The sequence below is a fragment of the Engraulis encrasicolus genome, chromosome 12 (assembly GCF_034702125.1).
Source record: "Engraulis encrasicolus isolate BLACKSEA-1 chromosome 12, IST_EnEncr_1.0, whole genome shotgun sequence".
Lineage (NCBI taxonomy): Eukaryota > Metazoa > Chordata > Actinopteri > Clupeiformes > Engraulidae > Engraulis > Engraulis encrasicolus.
Genome location: NC_085868.1, coordinates 41,746,496 through 41,770,200, shown reverse-complemented (window position 1 = coordinate 41,770,200; position 23,705 = coordinate 41,746,496). Strand labels below are relative to the sequence as shown.

The 23,705-nt window shown below is 48.1% G+C and overlaps 1 protein-coding gene across 2 annotated transcripts; it reads right to left on the bottom strand.

Annotated features, from left to right (window-relative positions):
- Positions 1–573: 573 nt before the first annotated feature.
- On the bottom strand, positions 574–23,665 carry znf654 (zinc finger protein 654). 2 transcript variants are annotated; one of them, XM_063212262.1, is made up of 10 exons: positions 23,492–23,665; positions 22,099–22,244; positions 21,049–21,130; positions 20,091–20,226; positions 15,417–15,619; positions 11,446–11,582; positions 10,973–11,114; positions 9,808–10,017; positions 2,677–8,329; positions 574–1,564 (listed from the first exon to the last, which is right to left on the bottom strand). In XM_063212262.1, the coding sequence occupies exons 1-10, from the start codon at positions 23,615–23,617 to the stop codon at positions 1,554–1,556; spliced, it is 6,846 nt and encodes a 2,281-aa protein (XP_063068332.1). In that variant the 5' UTR covers positions 23,618–23,665; the 3' UTR covers positions 574–1,553. The 2 variants fall into 2 exon arrangements, with proteins under 2 accessions (XP_063068332.1, XP_063068331.1); XM_063212261.1 differs by lacking the exon at positions 574–1,564 and adding an exon at positions 1,584–1,745.
- Positions 23,666–23,705: the final 40 nt, after the last annotated feature.

The window sequence follows — 23,705 nt, the reverse complement described above, 5'->3', positions numbered from 1 at the left end:
TTAAGACTTCAGGAAGACTCTCCTATCCAGCGCCTCCTACCACGACCACCATCCAAAACAAAAACAGTGCACAGCGATTTGGTTCAAGCCTATTTGGTACAAGTAATGGAAGGGTGCCTGTCCATCAGCTGTTTTTTTTTTTTTTTTTACCTCCGCCAAGGAGGTTATGTTTTCGGTCATGTTGGTTTGTCTGTCTGTCAGCAGGATAACTCAACAACCAATCAACGCATTTGGATGAAACTTTGTGGAGTTGTTGGAAATGACCAAAGGAACACGTGATTACATTTTGGTGGTGATTTTAATCACAAACCAGAACTAGGATTTTAAAAAAAGATTCTTCACCATTGCTCGCCTAGAAATCTAGACGCCCCTAGCGACGGCAAATTGAATTGCCGGACAGGGCGAATTTTGACATTCCAGTTTCTAACCACACCACAAAAAGAAGGCAGAATGACTTCAAATAAAATTAGGGTGTAACATAGTCAAATGGAATATCAATGGTATTCCTTGGCGGAGGTCTGCACTCTCAGTGCATTTCTAGTTTATCATTATTTATTTATTTGTTTGTTTCGCTTATTGGACTGTGGCGGGGGTGAGTTGGGTTGGAGGGTGGACTCATGATTTACTGTGACATATCTATCTAGGTCTCATAATTAGTATGTGTGTATCTGTATAGAGGCTGAATGTGGAGAGTTTGGGCCAGGCCTGTCTACTTCATATTCAAAAACAAAAACAAGTAAAATGCCATAGTGATCTGTCTGAAAATCAAAGCCAATTACCAAGCCACCAACTGAGTCTGTACGAGAGGCACAGTACAGTCCATCTGTTGAAATACTGCGATTCAGTCATGATGAGGAGGGTGATGTCATTCAGGGTGGTCCAGGGTGACCATTACTCAATAATGTCAGTCAGGGAACCATGTTGCTATGGAGTCAATCAGGGAGAGTTGTTGCTATGGAAGGCATCACATGGCCCAACCTGTAGTCAGTATATTCAGTGGGTGGATTCCAATATGCAGACTTCAGTCCTCCCTTGCCTGCTTGTGACCTCATGATGATGTCACTGACGACAGAAAGTTAATTCAATATCTTGCAAAAGGGCAAATCCAATATAATTTTCTGTTTTGCAACTAGGATGGTGAATGAAAAGAAGTCCCTCAAAAGTTGTTGTGGCTAGGCAGACAGCAGGGAAACGTTATTGTTTTCTCCACGGAGGCAGGGCATCAGCAAAACGCGAGGCCACAAGCACAAGTGGAGGAGGCAAGGTCGCATATTGGAATGTACCCAGTATATTCAGTGTCTGCTAGACATGCCACTTGGCTTCCCTTCCTCTCCTCTCCCTCTTTAAATAGAGTCAGGTCACTGGACCACTGCCAATGGGGCTTGGAGATATTTAAACAGGCGTTCCCACAGGGTCCTTCCTTGGGTATATCCCTCATACGCCTCCTCCCAGCAGCCAACACAGCGTACACAGCCGCACAGCTTTTCTTCTCAAAAGCCACCTGTCCAACAGAGGTCAGAGGTCACAGCGTCCAGTCCACACAGCTTTTCTTCTCAAAAGCCTCCTGTCCAACAGAGGTCAGAGCAACACAGAAGGAGCACAGATGAGTTGAGCAGTCATGGTGATTCTCTGTTCTCATGAAGGACAATTCCAAATACAATGTGACCGCTACTACCATAGAGGTAGAAAATAACACTAGAGAGGACCCCGCCCCCCTTTTTACGGCAATCTGTATCGGCCATTATCTGTAGGTAGATCAGAGAAATGGAAATTAACGGAGAATGAGGCTCACCTCTGTCAAAAAGGGCTTAATCATGTGAAAATGTCCATCAACACACTATACAAGGATGAGTTGAAGTGTGTTGCTAGCTATGTTCATAAAAATATATTATTTGCTTTTTAAATGTATTTTATCGACTCATATGATTTAAGTAGATATTTAGCCTGACATTTCAAATCTGGTCTTTGATTAATGTGTTACTTCATATTCACACAGTTTAAGTCAAAAAATTGACAGGGTGGGCGTGTTCTCCATTGACTTGCATTGCCTGAAGGTACCTACACTACCTACGGAAGTTGGGAAGCTCCAGCTGCCATTTCCCAGTGCTGTCGCAAATTGCTGTGTCCTCTCTAGTGTTATTTTCTACCTCTATGGCTACTACGTACTGTACATCTAAGACAAAAAAATATATTGTACGGTCTGAGGGGGGCGCTGTGTACTATTTTTGCAGTTTCTTTCCAAAATTCATGCTGCCATTTACAAATGTTACTGTACCTTTTTCACGAATACTGACTTCCACCATCAAATTCTAAGTATACATCACGACTGGTAAAAATGCACTTTTCCTGCACGAAAAGGCATCTCCATCGCCCTTTTGGAATTCCAGAAATCAATATTTTTAGCTGCAAAACTTACTGTACTTTGACCATACTAAATACATATAAAGTTTATTATATTAAGTAAATGTTCATGAAAACACCAAATTTGGCAATAGGCAGCACAGTTTCAGTGAGCAGCAGAGTTGCAGTGCTTGCTCTGATCACCATCCTACACAGTGAGTGCACCTTTAAAAAAAGTGATTGGCATTTTATATGATGACAAGTATGACGGTCATCAAACGTACACTGTTAGAGTTCTTATTTAAAATACTTGGTGTCGTGTTAACATGTACTGACCTTCGTCGTCAGAGTCGAACCCGAAGAGTGTGGAGCAGTTCTTGAGGTGTTCCTCCAGCTCCTGTGAGCTGGGGAGGGAGGCGAAGCACCGTGAGCACCGCTTCCTTTTGGCGCTGATATCGCTAGACGCCTCCGCCACGACGGGCATCACCGTCGGCCTACTCGTCACGACCGCCGCCGCCTCCTCCTCCTTCTTGCGTTTGGGCATGCTGGTGTACCGCTCGTCCAGGTAGGAGCAGGGCAGGGGCCGCATGTAGGGCTTGGCACTCGTGCTCCCGTACACGCGTGTGTCCGGCTGGTTCTCTTCCGTGGCCGTGGCCGCCGCCTCGTCACCCCCGTGCCCGTTCACCAAGCCGCCTTCGAAGGCGAGGGCGAGAGCGTGATGAGCTGCCAGCTCGTCCGATATCCTGCCAGCAGGGTCCCGCACCGCAAAGTCAGAGCATTGCGTCCTGGGTCTCAGGTCCACGTCATCAGGGTCGGGTTTGGGTTGCTTCTGATAAGGTCTCTTTGTGCTCGGCTGAGGGGGCGGGTGAACGGGCGTGAGAGTAGCAGCAGGAGGAGGAGTTGAGGAGGGTATAGACGAGGGAGAGGTGAGCGGAGTCTGAGGATTAGGCTGCAACTCTCCATTGGAAGGGGGGCTGTTGAGCGAGGGCGCCGGTCTCTGCAACGGTCTGTGACGGGGTCTGGGCGGAGGTTTGGGCCGCGGGGGGGCGACGACGTAATGCCTCCGCTCGTGGCGATGCAGATTGTTGTTGCTGTCGGTCGTCACCTGGCAACCGGCAAAACAGCAGGTGATTTGCAGCTGCGGGTGGCTCTTCTTCATGTGCTCGCGCACGGACGACAGGAAGCGGAAGGCCTCCGTGCAGCCCTGATGCTGGCACGGGTGGCGCAGGGTGCAGTCGCTGTGGCGCGGCGCGTGGTCGGCAAAGTGCCGCGGGGTGTGGAAGCGACGCATGCAGAACCCGCAGCGGCCCTGGGAGACCTTGGACTCGTAGAGCGCCTCGAGGGCCGCCCGGTTGTCGGGGTGACAGTCCAGCAGGTGACCCAGGATCGTTGTGCTCCGAGCTCTTAGCATGGCGTCACAACCCTCCACGGAACATTGAACAGTCTCCTCCACCTTAACTGGTGTGCTGCTCTGCTTGCCTGCCGTTTCACCTTCCTGTACGGCCTGCTGCTGGTTTTCCGCTTCACCTGCCTGTACGGCGTCCTTCTGGATTTCCGCTTCACCCTGCGGCTGTTCAGTCTTTAGGCTTGCTGTCTTCAGTGCTTTTTGGGTCTTTTGACTTGGCGCATCGCCCGTTTTCTTGGGCTTGTGCTTTGCCGTTTCACCCACCTTCTTTTTGGGCTTCAGCGTTCCCAGTTCACGCATTTTTCGGACCAGGTCGCCCATCTCTTTAGCCCTTTGCATTGCCTTGGTAACCACATTTTTGGAGGCCTCCTCCTGGCTTTCTGTACCTGCCACCTGGCTTGCTGCATCAGCTAGCTGCTGTGCAGCTTGCTGGTATGCCAGGTCACCCGCCTCTACAGCATCCTTCCCAGCTGCCCCGTCCTCGGTCGTTTCACCCGTCGCCTGTACGCCACCAGGTCCAGCCTCTTGCGGCGCTCTCGCAACTTCCTTCCCCACGCTGGGCGCCGCTTCTGCCTTCCTCCGGACCTTGTGTGCTTTGTGGACCTTGTTCGACTTGTGGACTCTGTGAACTTTGTGGACTTTGTTCTTGGGCCTGGCTGCGGATGGGGCCTGCTGCTGGTCTCCAGAGGCCGGCTTCGGAGTCCGATCCCCCTGATCCACCCCGGTGCTCTGGGCCGGGGATCGAGCCTGAGCTTGGGCCTGGGCCTGGGCCAAGGCAAGGGCTCGGAGACGCTTGCTCCTCACCTCGTCCCTCCCCTCTCCAAGTCTAGCCTTCGCTCTCCTCAGCCTCTTCACCCGTGGCTCCGAGTAATCCTCCAAGTCCTCTTCTGCCCGCCGTCTTCTGCGCCGCTTCTTTACTTTGAATGTCCCGTTGGGCCTGTGTGGAGGTTGATGCTGTTGCTCACAGTGTATTTGCGCAGCCGGAAGTGATGCCCCCTCACTGTGTATTTGCCCAGCGGGTGTTGATGATGCCTCACCTGCAGCTCCACCTCCCCCTTCACCTCCCCGTTCACCTCCCCCTTCAGCTTCACCTCCCCCAGTGTGGGATGACGATAACTCCAGCACTTCTGGGATCTTCTTTTTGTGCAGCCACCATAAGTCCCTCTTCTTCTTTTTCTTCCTTACTCTGGGGTTCCCCACTGGCGCATGCAGGGGTGTGAGGGCGCGGCCATTCTGCTGCCGTGTTGCCACGACCACGCTGGGCGGCATGGGTGCAGGGGGCAGCTCTGCTCGAAGCTTCTCGATGTGCCGTTGGAAGTGCTCGTAGGCTTCGACCGGGTCGCTGGGCTGGCAATCGCAGAACATGCACAGGCCCGGAGAATACTGCAAACTTCCGCGGAAGTGGGCGTTGGCGTGGCGCAGGACGTTGCCGCCCCTGAACACCTTGCCACAGAGGCGGCACTTGTGCTCCAGCACGGGAGGCTCGGCCGGCAAGTCGGACGCAGGGGTGGCCTGACACGACAGCGACTCTGACTCTGTTGACACAGGAGTGGCAAATGGAGTTACTTGGGCCACGGGCAAAAGAGGGGATGCATTGCCCTGTAGTGCATTCTCAGACGTCGTCAGTTGGCGTTCGAGTGATGGCGGTGTGTGTACTTGCGAGGCTGTGTGAGACGGTGTGTGGTTGTTCTGTGGGGATAAAGCCGGTGGTATTTGTTGGTCTTGCATCCTTTCAGGAGATTTCAGGAGTTTCTGTGACACCAACGATGGTGGTTCCAAACGATGCATTTTCTCGGGCGTTGTGTGTGTCTGTGGGATTAACGCTGGTGGTTCGTGTTGGACTTGTATTCTCTCTGAGTGTGTCGTGTGAGATGGTGTGTGTTCAGGTGTGAGGCATGGTGGGAGGCTAGGCTCAGGTAGCGCTGGAGTGTTTTGTGGGGCTGTGACCTCCAGTGCGGGAGGCTTTAGTGTAGGACGATGCCTTGCTGGAGAGCCCTCACTGGGCACCGATTTGGGACAGAGTTCAGGTACTGACAAGGATTCTGGCAAGAGTTTGGGCGGTGTGACCTGAGAAGATGACTGCACCTTCAAAGGTGAGGTGTCAGAGACCGACCGCCTGGAAGGAGACACCTCAGACTTGAGAGATAGTGGGGGAGGCGCCCCATCTGATCCCACACCAGGTGCACTGGGTGACATCGCGACAGGACGCACAGGGGAAGAGACGGTTGCTCCATTGGGTGACATGACTGGACGCTCAGGAGAAGAGAGGGGCACTCCACTGGGTGACGTCACAATAGGACGCAGAGGGGACGAGGCGAGCACTCCATTAGGTGACGTTACATTGGGACGCAGAGGGGACGATTGGGGCGCACGGTTGGGTGACGTCACGGGACGTTCAAGAGAAGAAAGGAGCACTCCAGTGGGTGATGTCACAATAGGACTGCGTGCACTGGGCGTGGTCACAGGACGACCAGGAGGCGAAAGGGGTGGCACTCCATTTTGTGTGGCGCCAGGGACAGATGCCACAGCCTGTACCTCTTCAGGTGGTGGCAACTCTGATTGCGCGGCACCCAGATTAAGGACAGGCACTGTCTTGATGGGCGAGCTGTGGGACGTCCTTAGGGCAGGTCTGTCAGGAGAGGTCGGCTGGACCTGGTCTGTCCTGCTAGGCCTGTCTGGGGAAGTCGGAAGGTTTCCCTCCGTTGCGCCGTGAGCTGCAGCTGCTGCAGAAGTTGGCCGGATCGTGTCTGTGATCGATGCAGCTTCTCCGGCCCTTGGGGGGGCTTCGCACGCCACTGCTGGGCTGAGGTGGGGGGTCTTGGACTTGTCCAAGAGGGACACCGGACCTCCAGGATCTGCAGCCATCTCGCTGCTGCTGCCAACAGGCGCACTGGGATCTGTAGGAGCACTACTGCTGCTACTGGGAGTGTTGCGATTGAGGGCTGTGGTGGACTGAGGAGTATTGATTGGTTCGCCTGAGGATCTTACAGTTTCAGAACTGCTGAGTTCAGTTGACAATCTTATGTCTAGCGGTGTGTTCTTCTCTGGTTGCCCAGCAACACCACCTTGTGGTTTGGAGGCGGCGACAACTTCCACCTCCATGGCCTGATCCTGCACCTGAGGCTCTGTGTGTTTCTGGGTTGAATTGGCTGCTGCATCTGGCAACGCCAGGTCCAAGGTCTCCACCGCTCCCGCCTCCTTCTCCGCGTCCAGCTGTATGCCTTGCTCCTCGTGCGCACGAGAGTAGCTGTGAAACTGTCTAACGTAAAAGACCGCAATGGTGTTGGGAACCCAGCCTTCGGTTGCGTTTTCCAGCATCTTCCAAACTCGGTCTCTCTTACTCTTGGGTGGCGGCTTTGCAGGTGGTGGCGGGATAGAAACCTTTTTGGAGTCCTTAAGTAAGTCCTTAAGTAAAGTGTTGGTGTCGGGTGCCCCTGCAGCAGGATTAGAGACTTTGTAGCCCGGTCTAGCTGTGGTGACGTGGTCAGGGACTATGGGTGTGGGCTCAGGCAGCGATGGCGATGGCGATGTTGATGATGCTGCTTCTGTTGCTGATGACGCTGCACCTGATGATGATGATGATGATGATGACTCTGACGATGTCTCATCTGACTCTTCTTCTGCAGTCATCTCCAACTCCACCTCCACCTCCATCTCCAACACCACCTCGTTATCAGGCAGCGAGAACTCCAGGACCTCCCTGTGCACAACGGGAGCCGAACAATCTCCCACTCCCTCCACGAGAGGGGATAACGTAGTCCGCGTGGTACGGGGCCGCTCGTGTGGCGTCCTCCCCCCAGTCCCAGGGCTGGTCGGCGTCCGCGCCTGCGGGGGCTTCCTCTTCCTGGGCGTCCTGGAGGGGGCGCTGTTCTCTGCCTGCTCCTCCGCCGCCGCCGCGGCCGCCTCTTCCTCCAGGAGCCAACGGGGTTTCCGCCCCCGCCGCTTCCAGCCGCAGCGCAGCTCGGCCGCGCGAGTCCGCGAGAGGAGCCGCTGCTGCCGCGACGCCGGGCCGCCCATCATCAGGTGCTGATACTGATAGCGCGTCACGTTCTGCTGCGCCACGTCCAGCTGCCGGAAGGAGCGGCGCAGGGACGGCGGCAAGATGTCCGGCTTGTTCAGCTTCACGCCGGGCTTCCTGCCCCTTCGCTTCGCCAGGGGGAAGGACGGATCTCCTCCTACAGTGTGTGTCGTGGTGGTGGTGGTGGTGGTGGTGACCGACGGTGGTCTTTTCGGCTCTGTGGTGGTGGGCAAAGGCCGAGGTGGCGTAGTAAGGGTGGCAGGGACGGGGGTTGTGGGGGTGTAGTTGGTGACAGCGGGCGGGTCGTCGCAGTTGCAGGCGTCACCGGGCTCGCGTACGCAGCACGCCTGGGCCCACGGCTCCTCCACCGCCGACAGCTCGTCCTTCTGCAGCGGGCCGCCGAGGAGCCGCCGGCACTGGGAGCGCAGCGTGATGAGGTTCCAGAACTCGGGGTCGAACTGAAGCCCCTTCTTGAGGATCTGGAGCACCTCGAAGCGCACGGCGTTGCCCACGGGGCTGGCGTCCAGCGGGTACTCCTGGTCCGGGTGCGTGTAGAGCAGCGCCACCTAGAACGGGGGCAGAGATGAGAAAAACAATATTAAAGCCTGGCTCAAACTACACGACTATCGTGCCGATTCTCGGCTGAAAACCCCCCTTACGACAATCGCTGGAACGTTACCCCCCAGGACCATCGCAAGCGATTGTCAGGAAAGATTTCCTCGTCGTGAGCGACGTTCTAAGATAGAACTTTGGCAGCTCAAAGAGTCGCCGATCGCAAATCGTAGAAATCAAACAGTGTTTGATATTTGCGACTGGAAATAGAACGTCGGGCATTGTCTCAGTGGCTGTGAGCAGCGACAAGATTGACAGTTGCGATTCTCTTCTAGTGTGCGGTGCACCCCGACGCCAAAATCGGACACACAATCGCTAGTCGTGTAGTTTGAGCCTGGCTTTAGAATATAACAAAACGAAAACAAACATCTGCTAGCAGAGTAAGATACCCCAAACCACGCCTACCCAATGCCACCATTCCTGAATTTAGAGCAGGGCCACCTTGAATGGGTGCATAGATGACAAAAACAATGAATAAATATAATCACATAAATGTCATCAATGTGTTTAAGAATAGAGAAAATAGAAGAAAAAAAATATATATTGAGGCAGATAGTGTGTAATTAACTATCACCAAAGGCAGATGAGAATGAAGTTGTTTTTAACCTCATTTTAAAACAAGATACTGTTGGGGCAGTTATAATTTGGACAGGGAGTTGGTTCCAGCCTTTTGCAGCATAATGGCTAAATACCATTTCACCCTGTTTAGACCTGACCCAAGGCACAACCAGTAGAGGAGATTCTGAAGACCTAAGACATCTATAAGGGTGATATTGCTCAAACAATATTAGAATATTACAAAGTGAAAACAAACATCTTCTTGTACAGTAAGATACCCCAAACCATGCCTACCCAATGCCATTATTTCCAAATTTTCAGACCATGGTTAGTTCCAGAGCCTGGTGGCAGCAATCTTGCAATTTGGTCTTTCTTGAAGTCAAACCTATACAAACTTTTAGTATGTAATGTATTGAAAAGATGTATGCAAGCATATCTTATAATAGAGTAAACCACTGTTTCTTGAGACTTTTTGGGGGTGAAGACATAAAAACAAAGGACTAACTAAGGGCCTGGGGCGGTGTCCATATTGAAAGTGAGGTCTTCCCTGACGCCAAAATTGTGTCTTCTTCTACAATAATGTGTTTTTAAGCTTTCGGATACTAGTGTCAACCCCTGAGAAGTGCTAAGTGCATTTGACTAACTCTGTTGTAGTACTCCAGAGTGGTATACTAAGAGGTTGGTTCAGGAGTAAACCCGGTGACGTTAAGAGGTCAATCATCTAATAGAAGAGCCTGGTGTCCTCATTTTCTGATTTTCCTCTTAACTTAACCTAGCTTACTCCTGAACCAGCTTTGTAGTATAAGCCCCATGTGTTAAGTGAGAAGTGTTAACTGTATTTGACTATGAGAAATGTTAAGTGCATTTGACTCACCGTCTTGTAGTTCTCCACAGTGCGTTCCAGGAAGAAGACGAGCAGTGCACAGATGCGGCAGACCTCCAGGTCGGAGGGCAGCAGGTAGGCGATGGTCTTGCACAGCAGGGCCTTGGTGACCACGTCGCCACCCTGGAGGAGGCCGTCGGTGTCACACTGCAGCCCCCGCGCACACAGCTCCACGCAGAACTTCAGGCCACGCTTCCCTGCCTGCCAGACGCACACAAACACACAGAGAAGGAATCAAGTAAATATCGACTTATTTACAGCACAGTATCACCATCAACATGGTCTCAGAATACTGTACATACATAAATAGCAGAAGCAGCAGCATTAACATGATGAATTCAAGGGGAATGGTACGTCATAGGCAGCTGTGGGTTAAAGCGATACTCTGGGATTTTTGACACAGGACCCCATTTCCTAGTTAGTCTTGTAGACATGTTGAGATACTTTCGTTGATATTCCGTGGAGATACTTCCGTTGATATTCCAAGCAGTCCTTGAAATTCCAGAGATCGCTGGTGCTAGGATAGCACAATGAGCGACTTTTGGTAGCCTCTCACTAAAACGGTATTATGTCAAAATGAAAATCTTGACGTATCGCTCACGTATGTCTTGGTCACAGGAAAGATTAAATCAGATCTTGATGTGTTTGCCTGTTCGGTGTGTGCCAGATTAGGTGGAAATGGGGACATTATTCGGACATTGTCCTGTGTGGGAGTGGGTGTGTTTGGTAGTTAAGACCAATGCTGATGGATTAAATAAAATGACAAATATCGTCCCACTACATCAGCGCACCAATATTTGTTCAATCTTTTGTCAGAACGGGGGAAGATGACTAGAATGTTGCTCTGTGTGAGAGTCAGATGTGTTGAGAGTTTGGTTACCTCAGCTAGGATAAGCTTGATGAAGTTGGAAAGCGGCTTGGGCATTTTTCTGTGTGTGTATATGGGGATAGGGAAGGATGAGAAGGATACAGCTGAATGGCTGCTTAAATGTCATTGATGGGCATTAGTCCAGTTTATGTTTTAATACCAAGAGGGGCGTTGACAGGCTTACAATGAGGTCAAGGGGGCGCTTGGAGGCTTATGATAAGGTCCGAGGGGCATTTATTTTAAAAAGTTGGAGAACCACTAGTATAGTGTATTAATAGTTCTAGTTACCTCTGCTAGGATGACCTTGATGAAGGGGAAGACGGCGTGTTCGTTGCTGGCGGAGAGCAGGAGCTGGTTGCACTCTTGCAGGAAGTCTTCCGTGGACGTGTTGGTCCTCAGCTGTAGCTTACTCCATACAAACACCAGGTCCCTACACCAAGGAACAAAGACATCAGCATTAGGGCTGTGCAATATGTATTTGTGTGTGTGTGTGTGTGTGTGTGTGTGTGTGTGTGTGTGTGTGTGTGTGTGTGTGTGTGTGTGTGTGTGTGTGTGTGTGTGTGTGTGTGTGTGTGTGTGTGCTTTTGTGTATAGTGTATTCATATGAAGTCTGTGGACGCGTTGGTCTCTAGCTGCAGCTTACTCCACACGCACACCAAGGAACAAAGACATCAGCATTACGTAACATTACACTTAGCTGACCTTTTTCATTCGAGGGGTCGCTTCAAATTTCTCCAAGGGCCGTGTGTGTCTCCACTCACCATAGGTAGTACATGTCTCCTGTGCGTAGCTGTTGGCTGAGGAACCCTCTGCTGAGGCTGAGCAGCAGGTCGTCGTTCTCCTCCGCCTCGCAGTTACAGATCATCTCCACCGCATCCCTGCCATCTATCACAGACATCTGACACACACACACACACACACACACACGCACGCACACACGCACGCATACGAGCACGCACACACACGCACAAAGTATTAGCCATAGACGGCATCTACTACAACTTGTGTAAACGTGAGCAATCACACTCACCTGTGAGTGGAGGTGATGTAGGAAGAATAGATACGCATGAACGGTGTGACGTGTGCCATGTGCATTGAGCCCCTCTTTGGGGGAAATGCCAATGCAAGTACCGTATTGGCCCGAATATAAGACGTGGTTTTTGTTATAAAAATAGTACTCTAAAAAGGGGGGTCGTCTTATTTCCGCGCGCTAGAGAAAAAAGTAAAAAAAAAAATTAAAAAAAATTCACTTAACCTGAATGCGGCCATTAGTCTATGCTTCACAACAATGCCACAAAACTCAATAATGGATGGGTTAAGAGATTGTTTTGTCCATATCAAATTTGCAGATGCTTGTTTCGTTATGACTGTTGCACTCTATCAACTGTCGACGCGATGCAGACGACAGTGCAAGGGGAAAAACACAAGTCAATCGCGGCTTGTTACTCTGCTTTTATTTGTGTTTGGTTTTACAGTCTCATCAGGAAAGCTTTGGTCATTCTCTCTGGTCAGCCGACAACACCACTAAAAATAAAGAAATGAAGGGTGATTTGACGAGCAACCTGTAGGCTAAGTTTTGGATGCTGTCATCAGCCAATCAATGGTCATCTGTGAGTGCGCGAGACAGCGGCGCCTTTGACAAGCCGTGCCTTTGATGATATGCCTCGCAACGATGCAGCAACACAGAATAATGGTTAGGGCAAGAGATTGTCTTGTTCATATAAAATCACTAGGAGTTTTACCCTTGGTACGAAATGAATATCAATCGGACTTCTAATGTCAACGTGGTTCTGATAGGCAGCGCATCGGTTTCAAGTGCAATGCGTCAATCTGCCAAAGTTTGGTCACGTTCGGCATTTTGCAAAATCTGTGCATTGCACAATAGATTGCCTATCTCTACTGGACTGGTTGCCTGGCTGGCGCAGACTAATGCTCTGAGTGTAGGCTATGTTGCATCGCACTTTAAACGGCTGTAGCCTGCAGGTGCCTATTGGCGCTTGACAGGTGAAGTGAGTAAAGAAAGGAAAAGGATATGAGTAGCCATCTGTGGTCTTATATCATGGAAATTCCATGAAGATTATATTGTGAAATTTGTTCTTTGTAAAAAGCCTCAGATTTTCCAACAAATTAAAAACTGCATTTTGAGAAAAGTTTCCAATGTGAAACAAAATTAAGTCTTCAAAAAACTTTTTTCCCCAAAACATGAGCCTGAAAATGGGGGGTCGTCTTATAATCAGGATCGTCTTATATTCGGGCTAATACGGTAAATTGGTGGTAATGGGAAAGAATAAACGAAAGACAAGGACTTGTAGACAAGCATTATTTTTGGCTCAACATGCCAACGTGTTGCGTTGTTGGCTGTTCAAATAATATAGCCAATAGAAACAGCCGTGGCCTAGCCGATAATAGTAAGTTAATGAGACATTCGGTTTGTTTTCCCCTATAAAGGGGTGTAACGCACATTCACAGGTAAAGTACCCGGATGGCCGTTATAGAGAATCATGGTGTTAAGCCCTATTCACACGCATAGCCAACATTTGTTCGGTTCTAGTTCACTCGCTTGTTCACTACTCGCTCATGGAACATTTGTTAACGTGGTAACACTTTATTTTAGGGATACATCTATTAGCACTAATATGTTAATGCCTGCATAAGTACCTTGTAAGGCATGTACTAATCAAACGCTAAGGCCTACTAGGTCCTTACTAAGGTTAAATTGGTAATAAATCCCTTATTGTGCATGAACAAGACATTTGCGAATACATGCCTAACAAATGTTTGATTTTGCTTCGTACATGCCTTACAAGTTACTTATACAGGAACATTGTATGTATTAGTGCTAATAGATGTATCCCTAAAATAAAGTGTTACCGTTAAGGTTCCCATGGTTTAATATCCACTGCAAAAGTGAGAAGTTAACTGTCAATAATCTGAACTCTGCATTCCAATTGACTACTCACTTCGTTAGTGAAAGAACGGTCCCGCCCTTTTTGAGGGACAACAAACCGAATGTCTCATTAACCTACATGCAACATCGGCTAGCCTAAATAAACACAGTCCATGCCTCAGCCACGGCTGTTTGGCTATATTATTTGAACAGTCGACAACACAACACGTCTTCGGCATGTTAAATGTGAACAATGCTAGTCTAGTTCTACAGGTTCTTGTCTTTCGCTTCTTTCCCCAAAACCAAGAGGACCTTGCCTTGATTTGTCCCCCAATGTTATCCCCCGAAAAGGGGCGCTAGCCAGGCTAGTCAGACCTAGGGACCATTCCATCAACGGCGGTTACCCCAAATCCGAGCTCAAGTCTGTAAACTACGCTATTTTTAGACAGAGATCCGTTCCATCAGCCTTGATAACCTGAAACTCAGCTGAGTTGCCACGGTAATTTATGCTCCAACTCTAACCTGGTAGCTCCCAGGTTAAACACCAGGCTAAATGAAAGTGAAAACAATGTCACAGTGGGCACGTTCCGCTTAATTCCCGCCATCATTTTACGAGATCAAAGCGAACCAGTCACTCGATTTTAATAGTCTATGATGTGATAATGCCAGTAAAAATACAATAGTTACCATTGTCTTTCATTTCGGGGGGATTTCTGATAATCAGCACATTTTAAAAAACTTTTATAGTGTTGATTTACTAGTATGATGTTGAACAATTTCCTCAATATAGACGAAGACGGGTGGTCCAGTGGACAGGTGCGCTGCTTAATATGTGGTCGCCCCGGGTTCAAGTCTTGTATGGCGACAGGTTATAGAAATGGAAACTTTTGCCTATTCTCTCCTTTGACGTCGCTTTGTGGCTGCCTTCATTTGCTATCAAGCAATTGGCTTACACTTAAATGTAGGCCTAGGCCTAAACCTTAAAATTTGACAGCATAAGCAATAAAAAAACGTCTTCACAACCACCTTACGCCGATGCTTGAGTTTGCATTGCAATGATTCAACAAATGATCTCTGCCTTACATTTTACTAGGCTATGCTTTATTTAATCCGAAAACAAATTCTTCTGAAAGATAAAATTAAAACACGTTAGATGATGCAAGCATTTTATTTTTACGCACTGAAATGGTGGCATTCGAAATTTGGACGAGGCTCTCACTTTGATGATTGAGTTGTGATCTGTCATTACGCATAGGCTTAGTGGGGATTGAACGCGGGCCTCTCAATTGGAATGCGGTTGCGTTACCGCTCACCTACAGATGTTTGCATCTCATAGTAGATAAAGACTTGATTTGACAAGGCATGCTCCAGTGCACAACATGATCACATTTTCGACAATCGTTGATATGGACTTCCCCTGTACACCGTGCACGAGCGCAACACCAGCTTTGATGAGCGCGGCTGAAGTGAAACTAGCCAAGGCGCAGCTGATCTTCAGTGGTGGAACGGTGTCAGAAGCTGCCGGTAGTTGAAACTCGGCTTTTGCGCGTAAGCGCCGCTGAATCCAGCGTCAATGATGGAATGGTCTTGAAGAGATTTGAACGTTGATGATAATCAGGCTAGCACAACGCAGCTGGCACTCATCACGCCGGTTACACATTACACTTTTCCCCAATGTCAAGTGTATGAGCCTTGGTAGTACGTCAGCCTTCGTAGTCATGCCCAGTGATTGGATACTCTGCAGAGCTCACCAAAGAGTATCCAATCACGGGGCGTTTCTACGAAGGCTGACACACTAGACATTGGGAAACGGCCATAGATAATCATGGCGTACGGCTGGCTCACCTTTGAGTAGAAGCGTTCGTGCAGGGCGGTCCTCCAGAGGCAGGTGAGGTAGGCCTGTAGGAAGTACAGGTGTTTCCCGGCGGAGGGGTGCTGGCTGCAGGCGCGGGTCAGCACCATGGCCTCCTCCACGCGCTCACACACCAGCAGGTAGCGCACACGCAGCTCCAGGAACATGCACGCCTCCGAGCCCAGGTACCGACTCACTATAACACACAAACAGTCAGACACACACACAAAAAAATAATGGGAGGGTGAGGAAATTACCTGGGGCCAGAATCGAAGGCTGGTCTCTGGCAACAATCAGAGCCCTAGCCAAGGCCAGCCTGACATTTTTTTTTTAAATGTTTTTTTAAGAACTTTTTGCCTTTATTCTTGACAGGACAGTGGAGTAGAGACAGGAAATGAGCAGGGAGAGAGACGGGAAGGATCGGCAAATGACCCGGGCCAGGAATCGAACCCGGATTGGCAGCGTAGTAACCCAGTGCCCTAGCATTGTGCCCCGGCCGGGGACAGCCTGAATATTTGTTTGCGGCAGACAGTCTGGTTGTTTTGGGAGTAATCATAAACACAACTTCACATACGGTACAGTGAGACACACAGTCGACAGCACACATTGCAACAGCCATAGCATTTCGCACACAAGCCACTGCCCAACACGCAAACATAACACACACACACACATGCACTTAATGCCACATACACCAGGGTCAGTGGGACGCAAAGTGCATTTCACACACACACACACACACACACACACACACGATTTGAGCTATAGTCATACACGCCCACTCACCTACTCGCCACTCACTCATGGAAAGTTCCCTAAACGTCCCCACGAGTTTAACTGCCATCGCAATAGCCAGAAGTTAACAGTCAATAATCCAAACTCTGCATTACGATTGGTTACTCGCCTCACTTGAAGGTAAAATAGTTTCATCTCGCCCACGTGGCATCGCTTGTACTCTCCTTGCTTTGCTGGAACACACAGACATTCTATTGACTTCACTCGCTGAGCTGTGTGTGAACGTAGCTTAACACTGCACACAGCAGGGCACTGCAATTACTCCTAACCGTCAGCATCACACATAGTCTCTCACAGCAAGACGCACTGCAACTGGCACTAGGGGTGTATGCAAAAATCATCATAATGCATCGCGATACTTATTTTCACAATATACTGCATCGATTCATGACAATGTATTGCGATACTTATGTTCACGATATACTACATTTATTTGTGACAATTTTATCATTATTAAATAATTGATTGAATTTGCAACTGGTTCATTTTGTTCAGTAGAGAGTAGGTAATATTTCCGTTGTAATGGAAGCCCTCTCCCAGACGCTAAAATGCTTACATAAAATAAATTTAGTTGTGAATGCTACACAGCAACTGACAAATAAGCTGCATTTCTACACATTTATGGAAGTATATATCACAATGCTTCGCAATAGCACATGAATCGCAATGCATCGGGATAGAATCACATTGTGGGATGTGTATCGTGATGTGCACAGAATCATGAACCCTTTGCCAATACCCACCCCTAACTCGTTCACACCATACAGCTCATTGCAAAACACATACCACCTGAACCAACAGTCCCTCCAGGAAATCGCGATGGTGCGATCGCGTCGTTTTTCGCAACTTTAACGAATTCCCGCGAATTCTGCGCGAGAGCGCAACTTTAACCAATCACCGCGATTTCCCGCAACTTTGAACACTTTGAACCAATCCATGTTGCGCTGACTTCACTGACGTCGACAAACTTCATTCCAAAAAGGATAATACAATAAAAAAATACAATAAAAAAGAAAGTAACCTAGCAATCAGTCCCAGCACTTTACTATGCATGTACAAAGTTGTCGGTGAGGGGGGGAAACTAATAAATACGAATGTAGGAAACGCCATGTTCTCATTGCGCGTCTGCTCGCATGGTCACAGGAGGGGAAATGTATGACTAGTCTGGCATAATAGGCCTACATTTTTAAAATGTGCTAGGCCTACATAAATATATAATTAACACTTCATGACAGTCATCTACATTACGCCAAGTATAGGGCTCCTAAAACAAGATGTGTTTTTTTTTTCTAAAGCGGTCCACCTGCTGGACCACTTTGGTGTTTGACTTGTGCGCATACAGAAGGCAACATTTTCCCTCCGTCCGAATTGAGATGCGCAAATGCCTTGTCCACAACAAAGGAGTCATTTCCATCCTTCATTGATGCCTGCGTGCCTGGCCGATATAGTAGCCTAATATCTTTCGCGCAAATTGGGCTATGGCTGGATACGAGCACTTGGTGACCGTGGTGACCGTGTCCTCAAATCACTTTCGTTTAACCTGGCGCGGTCAAACGGGCAAGGAACACTGAAAATGAATAAGACCAGAGCAGACACGCTGGAAAGCTGTGGGAGTAAGTTAGAAAACTACTTTCTGTCTCTCCCTCTCCTTCTCTCTTCCTTGCGCAATTGACGGTATTGATTGACAGCTGAGACCTCCGTTCTGCAGGCGACTTGGTGTTTTATAGATAACAATCTCGTCGTCTTTTATATTCACAAGAGCACCAAAATTAATATAATTTCTGAGCATTATTCAGCAAGCACCCTTCACAACAGGAAATCTGTGAACTCCATCCTCGTTACATTGAATGATGATCATCAGCCGTTAATTTAAAGCCGGCTGACGGCGCGGGAGAACAAAAAAAACCTAGGCTTATGCCTTCTTTCGAAAGCAACCCCTCCCTCTGCTTTTATTTGTGTTGCTTTTGACAAGCTTGAAAATTAAACGCCGACACAGGCAGGCTATGTGTAGCAGACGACTCACATTAACCAGTATTTCAGTCACAAGAGGTCCTGTCACGCACCCTCTTCAACTGGGTGGACATGCCCGCCTACTTATAGTTAATTACCACTGTTTAAATCAGGAATGGATATCGACATGATACGAAGTTTGTATGCTTACAATTTGAAACGGTGATGACATTTAAAACAGAGTCAAACGGCCATAAACAGCATTGTAATGAAGGGTCTCGTAATGGCAGCATGAAAGAGATGGAACTTTTCACGACGACATTCTGGCTAAAAACTCGCCCTGGCCGCTTCCCTGCTTTGCTTAAGGACCAAAATTATAATATAAAAATAGAAATAATATAAAAACACCAGAGGACTGGAATGTGGCAGTGTCCTTTACTTTCAAGCGTGGGGAAACACGTTAAAAATCGCAACAAAAATCGCACCTTTCACTTCATGCAGCAACAAAATCGCAACAACACAGTAAGAAGCTCCGCAACTTTTATCGCGATTTTCTGGAAATCCTCGTGCACCATCTGGCAATTCCGACCGCGATTTTTTGAGAAAATGCCCGCGATTTCCTGGTGGGACTGACCAACAGCATGTTGGTTGGGTGGGCCCATGCAACTGACAAATACATCCAACACACACAGCACAAGTATTTGCAAATACCCACTAGTCACTCAACCCACACAATTAACGTCACACAAGCCCACAGCAAACAAACACAGCTGCCTTCACAACAACAGAGATGCACGTAGTTAGTATTACTACACAGTCAAAAGCACACTATTTGTTATCACAACATACCCATTTAACTTAAAAAACAGCAATTGCACACACAACCAGAATCTGACACACATATTATCTCGCACGCACGCACGCAGACCTCTACCAACTTTCCACATCCGACTACTGCAACTCATGGGCCACCCTAACAAACACACAAAACCCTCATTCATGACACACACACGCGCGCGCACGCACGCACAAAATCATCATTAAGACAACCATTTCCACTGTAGCACACACAGTACTGACTTATCACAAATTAACTACGCTCAAGTCGTAAATCTTCTAAGAGAGGAGGCCTGGGTTTCAGTTCGACTGAATGGTAAACCTGCATGCCACTTCTACCAGGGGTTTTTGGTAACACTTTAGAATTAACTAATCATCAATGAAACATTTACAATTGTTTGTAAATGAGTAAGACACAACAGTATGTTAACTACTACTACTACTAAATTCTATGTTAACACAGCAGACAGGGTACAGCCGCAAGAGTCCTTGAAGTTTGTCCTCCAAAAGGCAAAAGAGATGGGGCCACTAGATACAGACGTGTCAGACAGGCAAGCACACATCAAACTCATCCTGTAGGAGCAGATTCCCAGTCCACTCTGCAGCCGTAGTTTGGTTCTTACTCATTTACAAACATTTGTAAATACTTTGTTTATAATTACTTCATTAATACGTGTTAATACTGTGTTAATACGCTTTTTAAGGGACTGCTATTCGAATGTATTACCAGGTTTTCAAAACTCATCCAGGGTTAACTGCATCCTGGGTCAGTAACTAAACCACTTTTTTTAAATAGTTCTCTTCGCCAAGGTGTCAAAAGTAAAAGTAACACCAATCAAAAAAACAATTTCCCTCCAACACAGGTAATTTACCCACGTAAAAAGTAGACCTGTGTACTTATCTCACTATTAGCTGACTGTATTCTAGTTGGATTAAGTTTGTGGTGGATGTTCAGATTTCATGAAATATTATGTTGTGCTCTATAATATTATTGGCTGTTGTGTGTATCATTCCTGCAGTTTTGAATGCTTCGAATCACTTTACTTTCATTTTAAGTTCACTAACTGCTTGGTAAATGTCCTTACCCTGGTCTGGAGGCAGCGGTGCTCCACTGAGTATGCCCTGCAGCACGGTGCCTGCCCAGGGCCCCCCCTCCCTGATGACCTGGCTCACCTGCCACAGGTACTCGTTCTGGTGCCGACCCAAACATGTCTGGCACTCCTGAGGGAAGAGAGAAAGAGTAAAGAAAAAAAGGCGCAAGAGAAGAGAAGAGGGGAACATAAGAGGTAGCCTGATTACCATCGACTTTCAAATCTCTTCGGGACTTGGTCTGACCAAGAGCATAACAATTAACGTTTCCCAAACGGCCTCCCTTGGTTTGCTAATGGTTGTTTGCTTCCCAACAAAGTGGGAGAAGTTCCCGATTTTCCGGGAGCTCAGAAAGTATGTGCATTGCTCTTGACCTGACTAGTAGCAACGCTGAAGGTGTTGTGCCACTAGGACGGTACGGCCTGGCTACACAAGAGGGCAATATTAGATTAGATTCAACAACTAATAAAAAGTCATTACACAATACATAGTAATGAAACGCAGTAGAACCTGTGTATGTGTAGAGCATGTGTATGTGTGGAGCATGTGTATGTGTAGAGCATGCAAGAGAGGTGAGAAAAAGAGAGAGGAGGACAGGTGGATAGAGTAGAGGGGGTAGAGAGAGAGAGAATAGGAGTGTGGGCTGATGAAAGTTGACAAAGGCCAACGTGAGAATGAAAACAAACATTTATTATCTTATTATCAGAATGCAAATATGGCTGTGGCCCCGTCAAAACAAAACGAGAGAGAAAGAGAGAGAGAGAGAGAGAGAGAGAGAGAGACAGAGAGAGAGAGAGAGAGAGAGAGAGAGAGAGAGAGAGAGAGAGAGAGAGATAGTTCTGTGTCAGGAGAGACGGAAATGACAGATTTTGCCAGAGAGATGAGAGCATAACTCAAGCTATAACTCCCATTCAAACAAACACAACACAGCCAGTCACATCATCTTGACCTCACCTGAATGGAGTCAAGGATCTCCTTTAAGGGGTCCTCCTGGAACTCTTCTCTGTCAAAGAAGAGGAGCAGCTCAAAGATGCTCCTGGAAGAAACAGAGGAGAGACAAGACAGATGTCAAGAAAGATCGCATACATGTCTGATCCCCATCCCCATTATTACTTTATTATTATCATTATTATTATTATTATCATTATTATTATTATTATCCATCCCCATCCCTATGGACGCACACAAATGTTCTTGCACTGCTCCGCCAACATTTGATTCCATTGTTTAACATGCAATCTTGCACACTGGCAACAAACTCTGTGGCTGCCACCTGTTGATTACTACTTGAGTCTAATTTGCTGATGAAATCCATTGCTGACTTGTATCCACAGGCCACTATGCCGTGTTTTCTGCACACAGGGCGACTCGAATATGTGGGGGCAAGTGTAACGGAGGCTAACTAGCACAGAGTTGGCGTGGAACGTTGGTAAACCTCCCTCCGATAGCTTCATACAGTCTCGTGCCGTTGGGCCGAGAGACTAGTCTCTTGGCCCAGCGGTATCGTACTGTGTCTCCCATTGCCGGACCGTTGTAGTTGACGAGATCACACGTTCGATCCCCGAGGGGGGTGAACAGGTGCAAGATGACCTCCGTCACACAAGCAAACAGACTAACACTTAGTAATACCAGCACAGCCATATGACTGAGGTGTTCCCGCACAGTTCGTCCCCCTCGGGGCCGCGAACTTGCCACCTTGTCAACTACATCGGTTCGGCAATGGGAGGCACAGCACGGGCGCGCTGAGCTAAAGGGCCGGTCCGATAGCCCAATGCTACCACACAGTATTGAGGCTTCGGTAGGGAGGCTTACTAACGTTCCACGCCACCTCTGCTAGTTGGCCTCAGTTACACACACACACACAGACACAGACACACACACAGACACACACACACACACAGACACACACAAACACACACTAAGATTAGAGGCACATCACAAAAGACACCATACCCATGCACAAATTTCACTGTCATTCACTCACTCACACAGACAGTAACTTACAAGGCCAGGCTGCTGAGAGCGTAGTGCACATGTTCGCAATCCGGAGGGAAGGAGGACGTTCCACTCACGAAGGAGCACAGGGCCCGTCGGAGAACCAGCAGCTGAGGCAGAGGAACCTGCCATCGCCCCGTATGTTCCTCTACCAACTACACACACACATACACACACAGATAAGGAGAATGTCATATAGGAAAAGAAGCAGACATAGGATGAGGGGACAAGTCATAGTTTCAGTCATATTCGAAGAGAGGGTGGTGTATTGGGGACAGACAGACAAGACAACAGGGGGGAGAGAGAGAGAGAGAGAGAGAGAGAGAGAGAGAGAGAGAGAGAGAGAGAGAGAGAGAGAGAGAGAGAGAGAGGGAGAGAGAGAAATACTGCGTTATACTGATATGAACCAAGAGTCTGGTCTTGATAACAACTGAAAACCTCTCTGTCCACTGAGCTCCAGTCTAAGGCCAGAGATGAGATTAAAAGTCTAGAGTCTGAGTTGTCTTGAATTTGCATGGATATAAGTGTTGAGGCCTTGAATGATCCATAGCCCAAATCTGGTGTCATGACTTTATGTTAATTTGAGTATCACGTGGGGATAATAATCTACAAAACGGGCTTGTCAATAAATCACTAGCAATCACAACTCACACAGGCATGTACACAACTCGCACAGGCATTCGGTAAATGTTGACGGCTGGACAGATCTTAACCTGCAGTGCTTTAGCTCAAAAGTGGACGTGCAAAGAGCAATGGAGACAGGAAAATTAATGAGATTTTACACAAGGGTCTACATTGGGCCACGGGACCAATAAACATCTTAAATAGAGTTCAGTGGAGTTCATGTGGACATGCATCTGACCAGTGTGCATCACTTTTAAAGCACCACTAGCAAACGTTAGCCACAATGATGTTACATTGCACGACTCTCAAGACTGGCGTCTGTCTACAGTGAATGCATGAGGCCCATGAAAGAAAACTTCAGGTCTTGAGCCTTGTCAGCTATCAAGAGTTAGCTGTCTTTCGACCATGACTGCCATTTAAAACCCTAGCTGCTCTAGCTAGGTGCCGAGCGTTTTGGAGCGGGCCTGCTAGCTGTTTTGGAATGCAGCTATCTTGCAGCTAGCGGCCGATTAGCTCCTAAACAACAATAACATGAAATGCTTAATACCAACACTTTCCTGGTTCAGGAAACAGTCATCTAATGCAACGCAATGTACGACTAATTCGTGTTTGCAAGTAGTCAAACGCTGTAGTTTTGGACTGCCCCAGAGGTGCATTGAATACTGGGGGAGGGGAATTGTCTTGCTAGCTATGGGGTAGCTTTTCTAGCTAGCTCTTTGGGAACAACTATGCCTGGGACCATTTTGATGATGTTGCGGTGTAAAAGTCCATATCCTACCTTACAGAACTTTGCACAGTATGACTTGCTTATGTGTCCATGTTCGTCGCTTAAGCTATCAATCAGTACGCTATCCAGTTCTTCTTTTAACCTGTCCAACTCCACTTCACTGTCTTCTTCCGCCATACTGGCTGTCTTACCTAGCGCGTACAACTGCGAGCACAATGTTCCAGTAGACCTCGCCTTCTCCTTCCAAAAAACCTGATTGGCACAT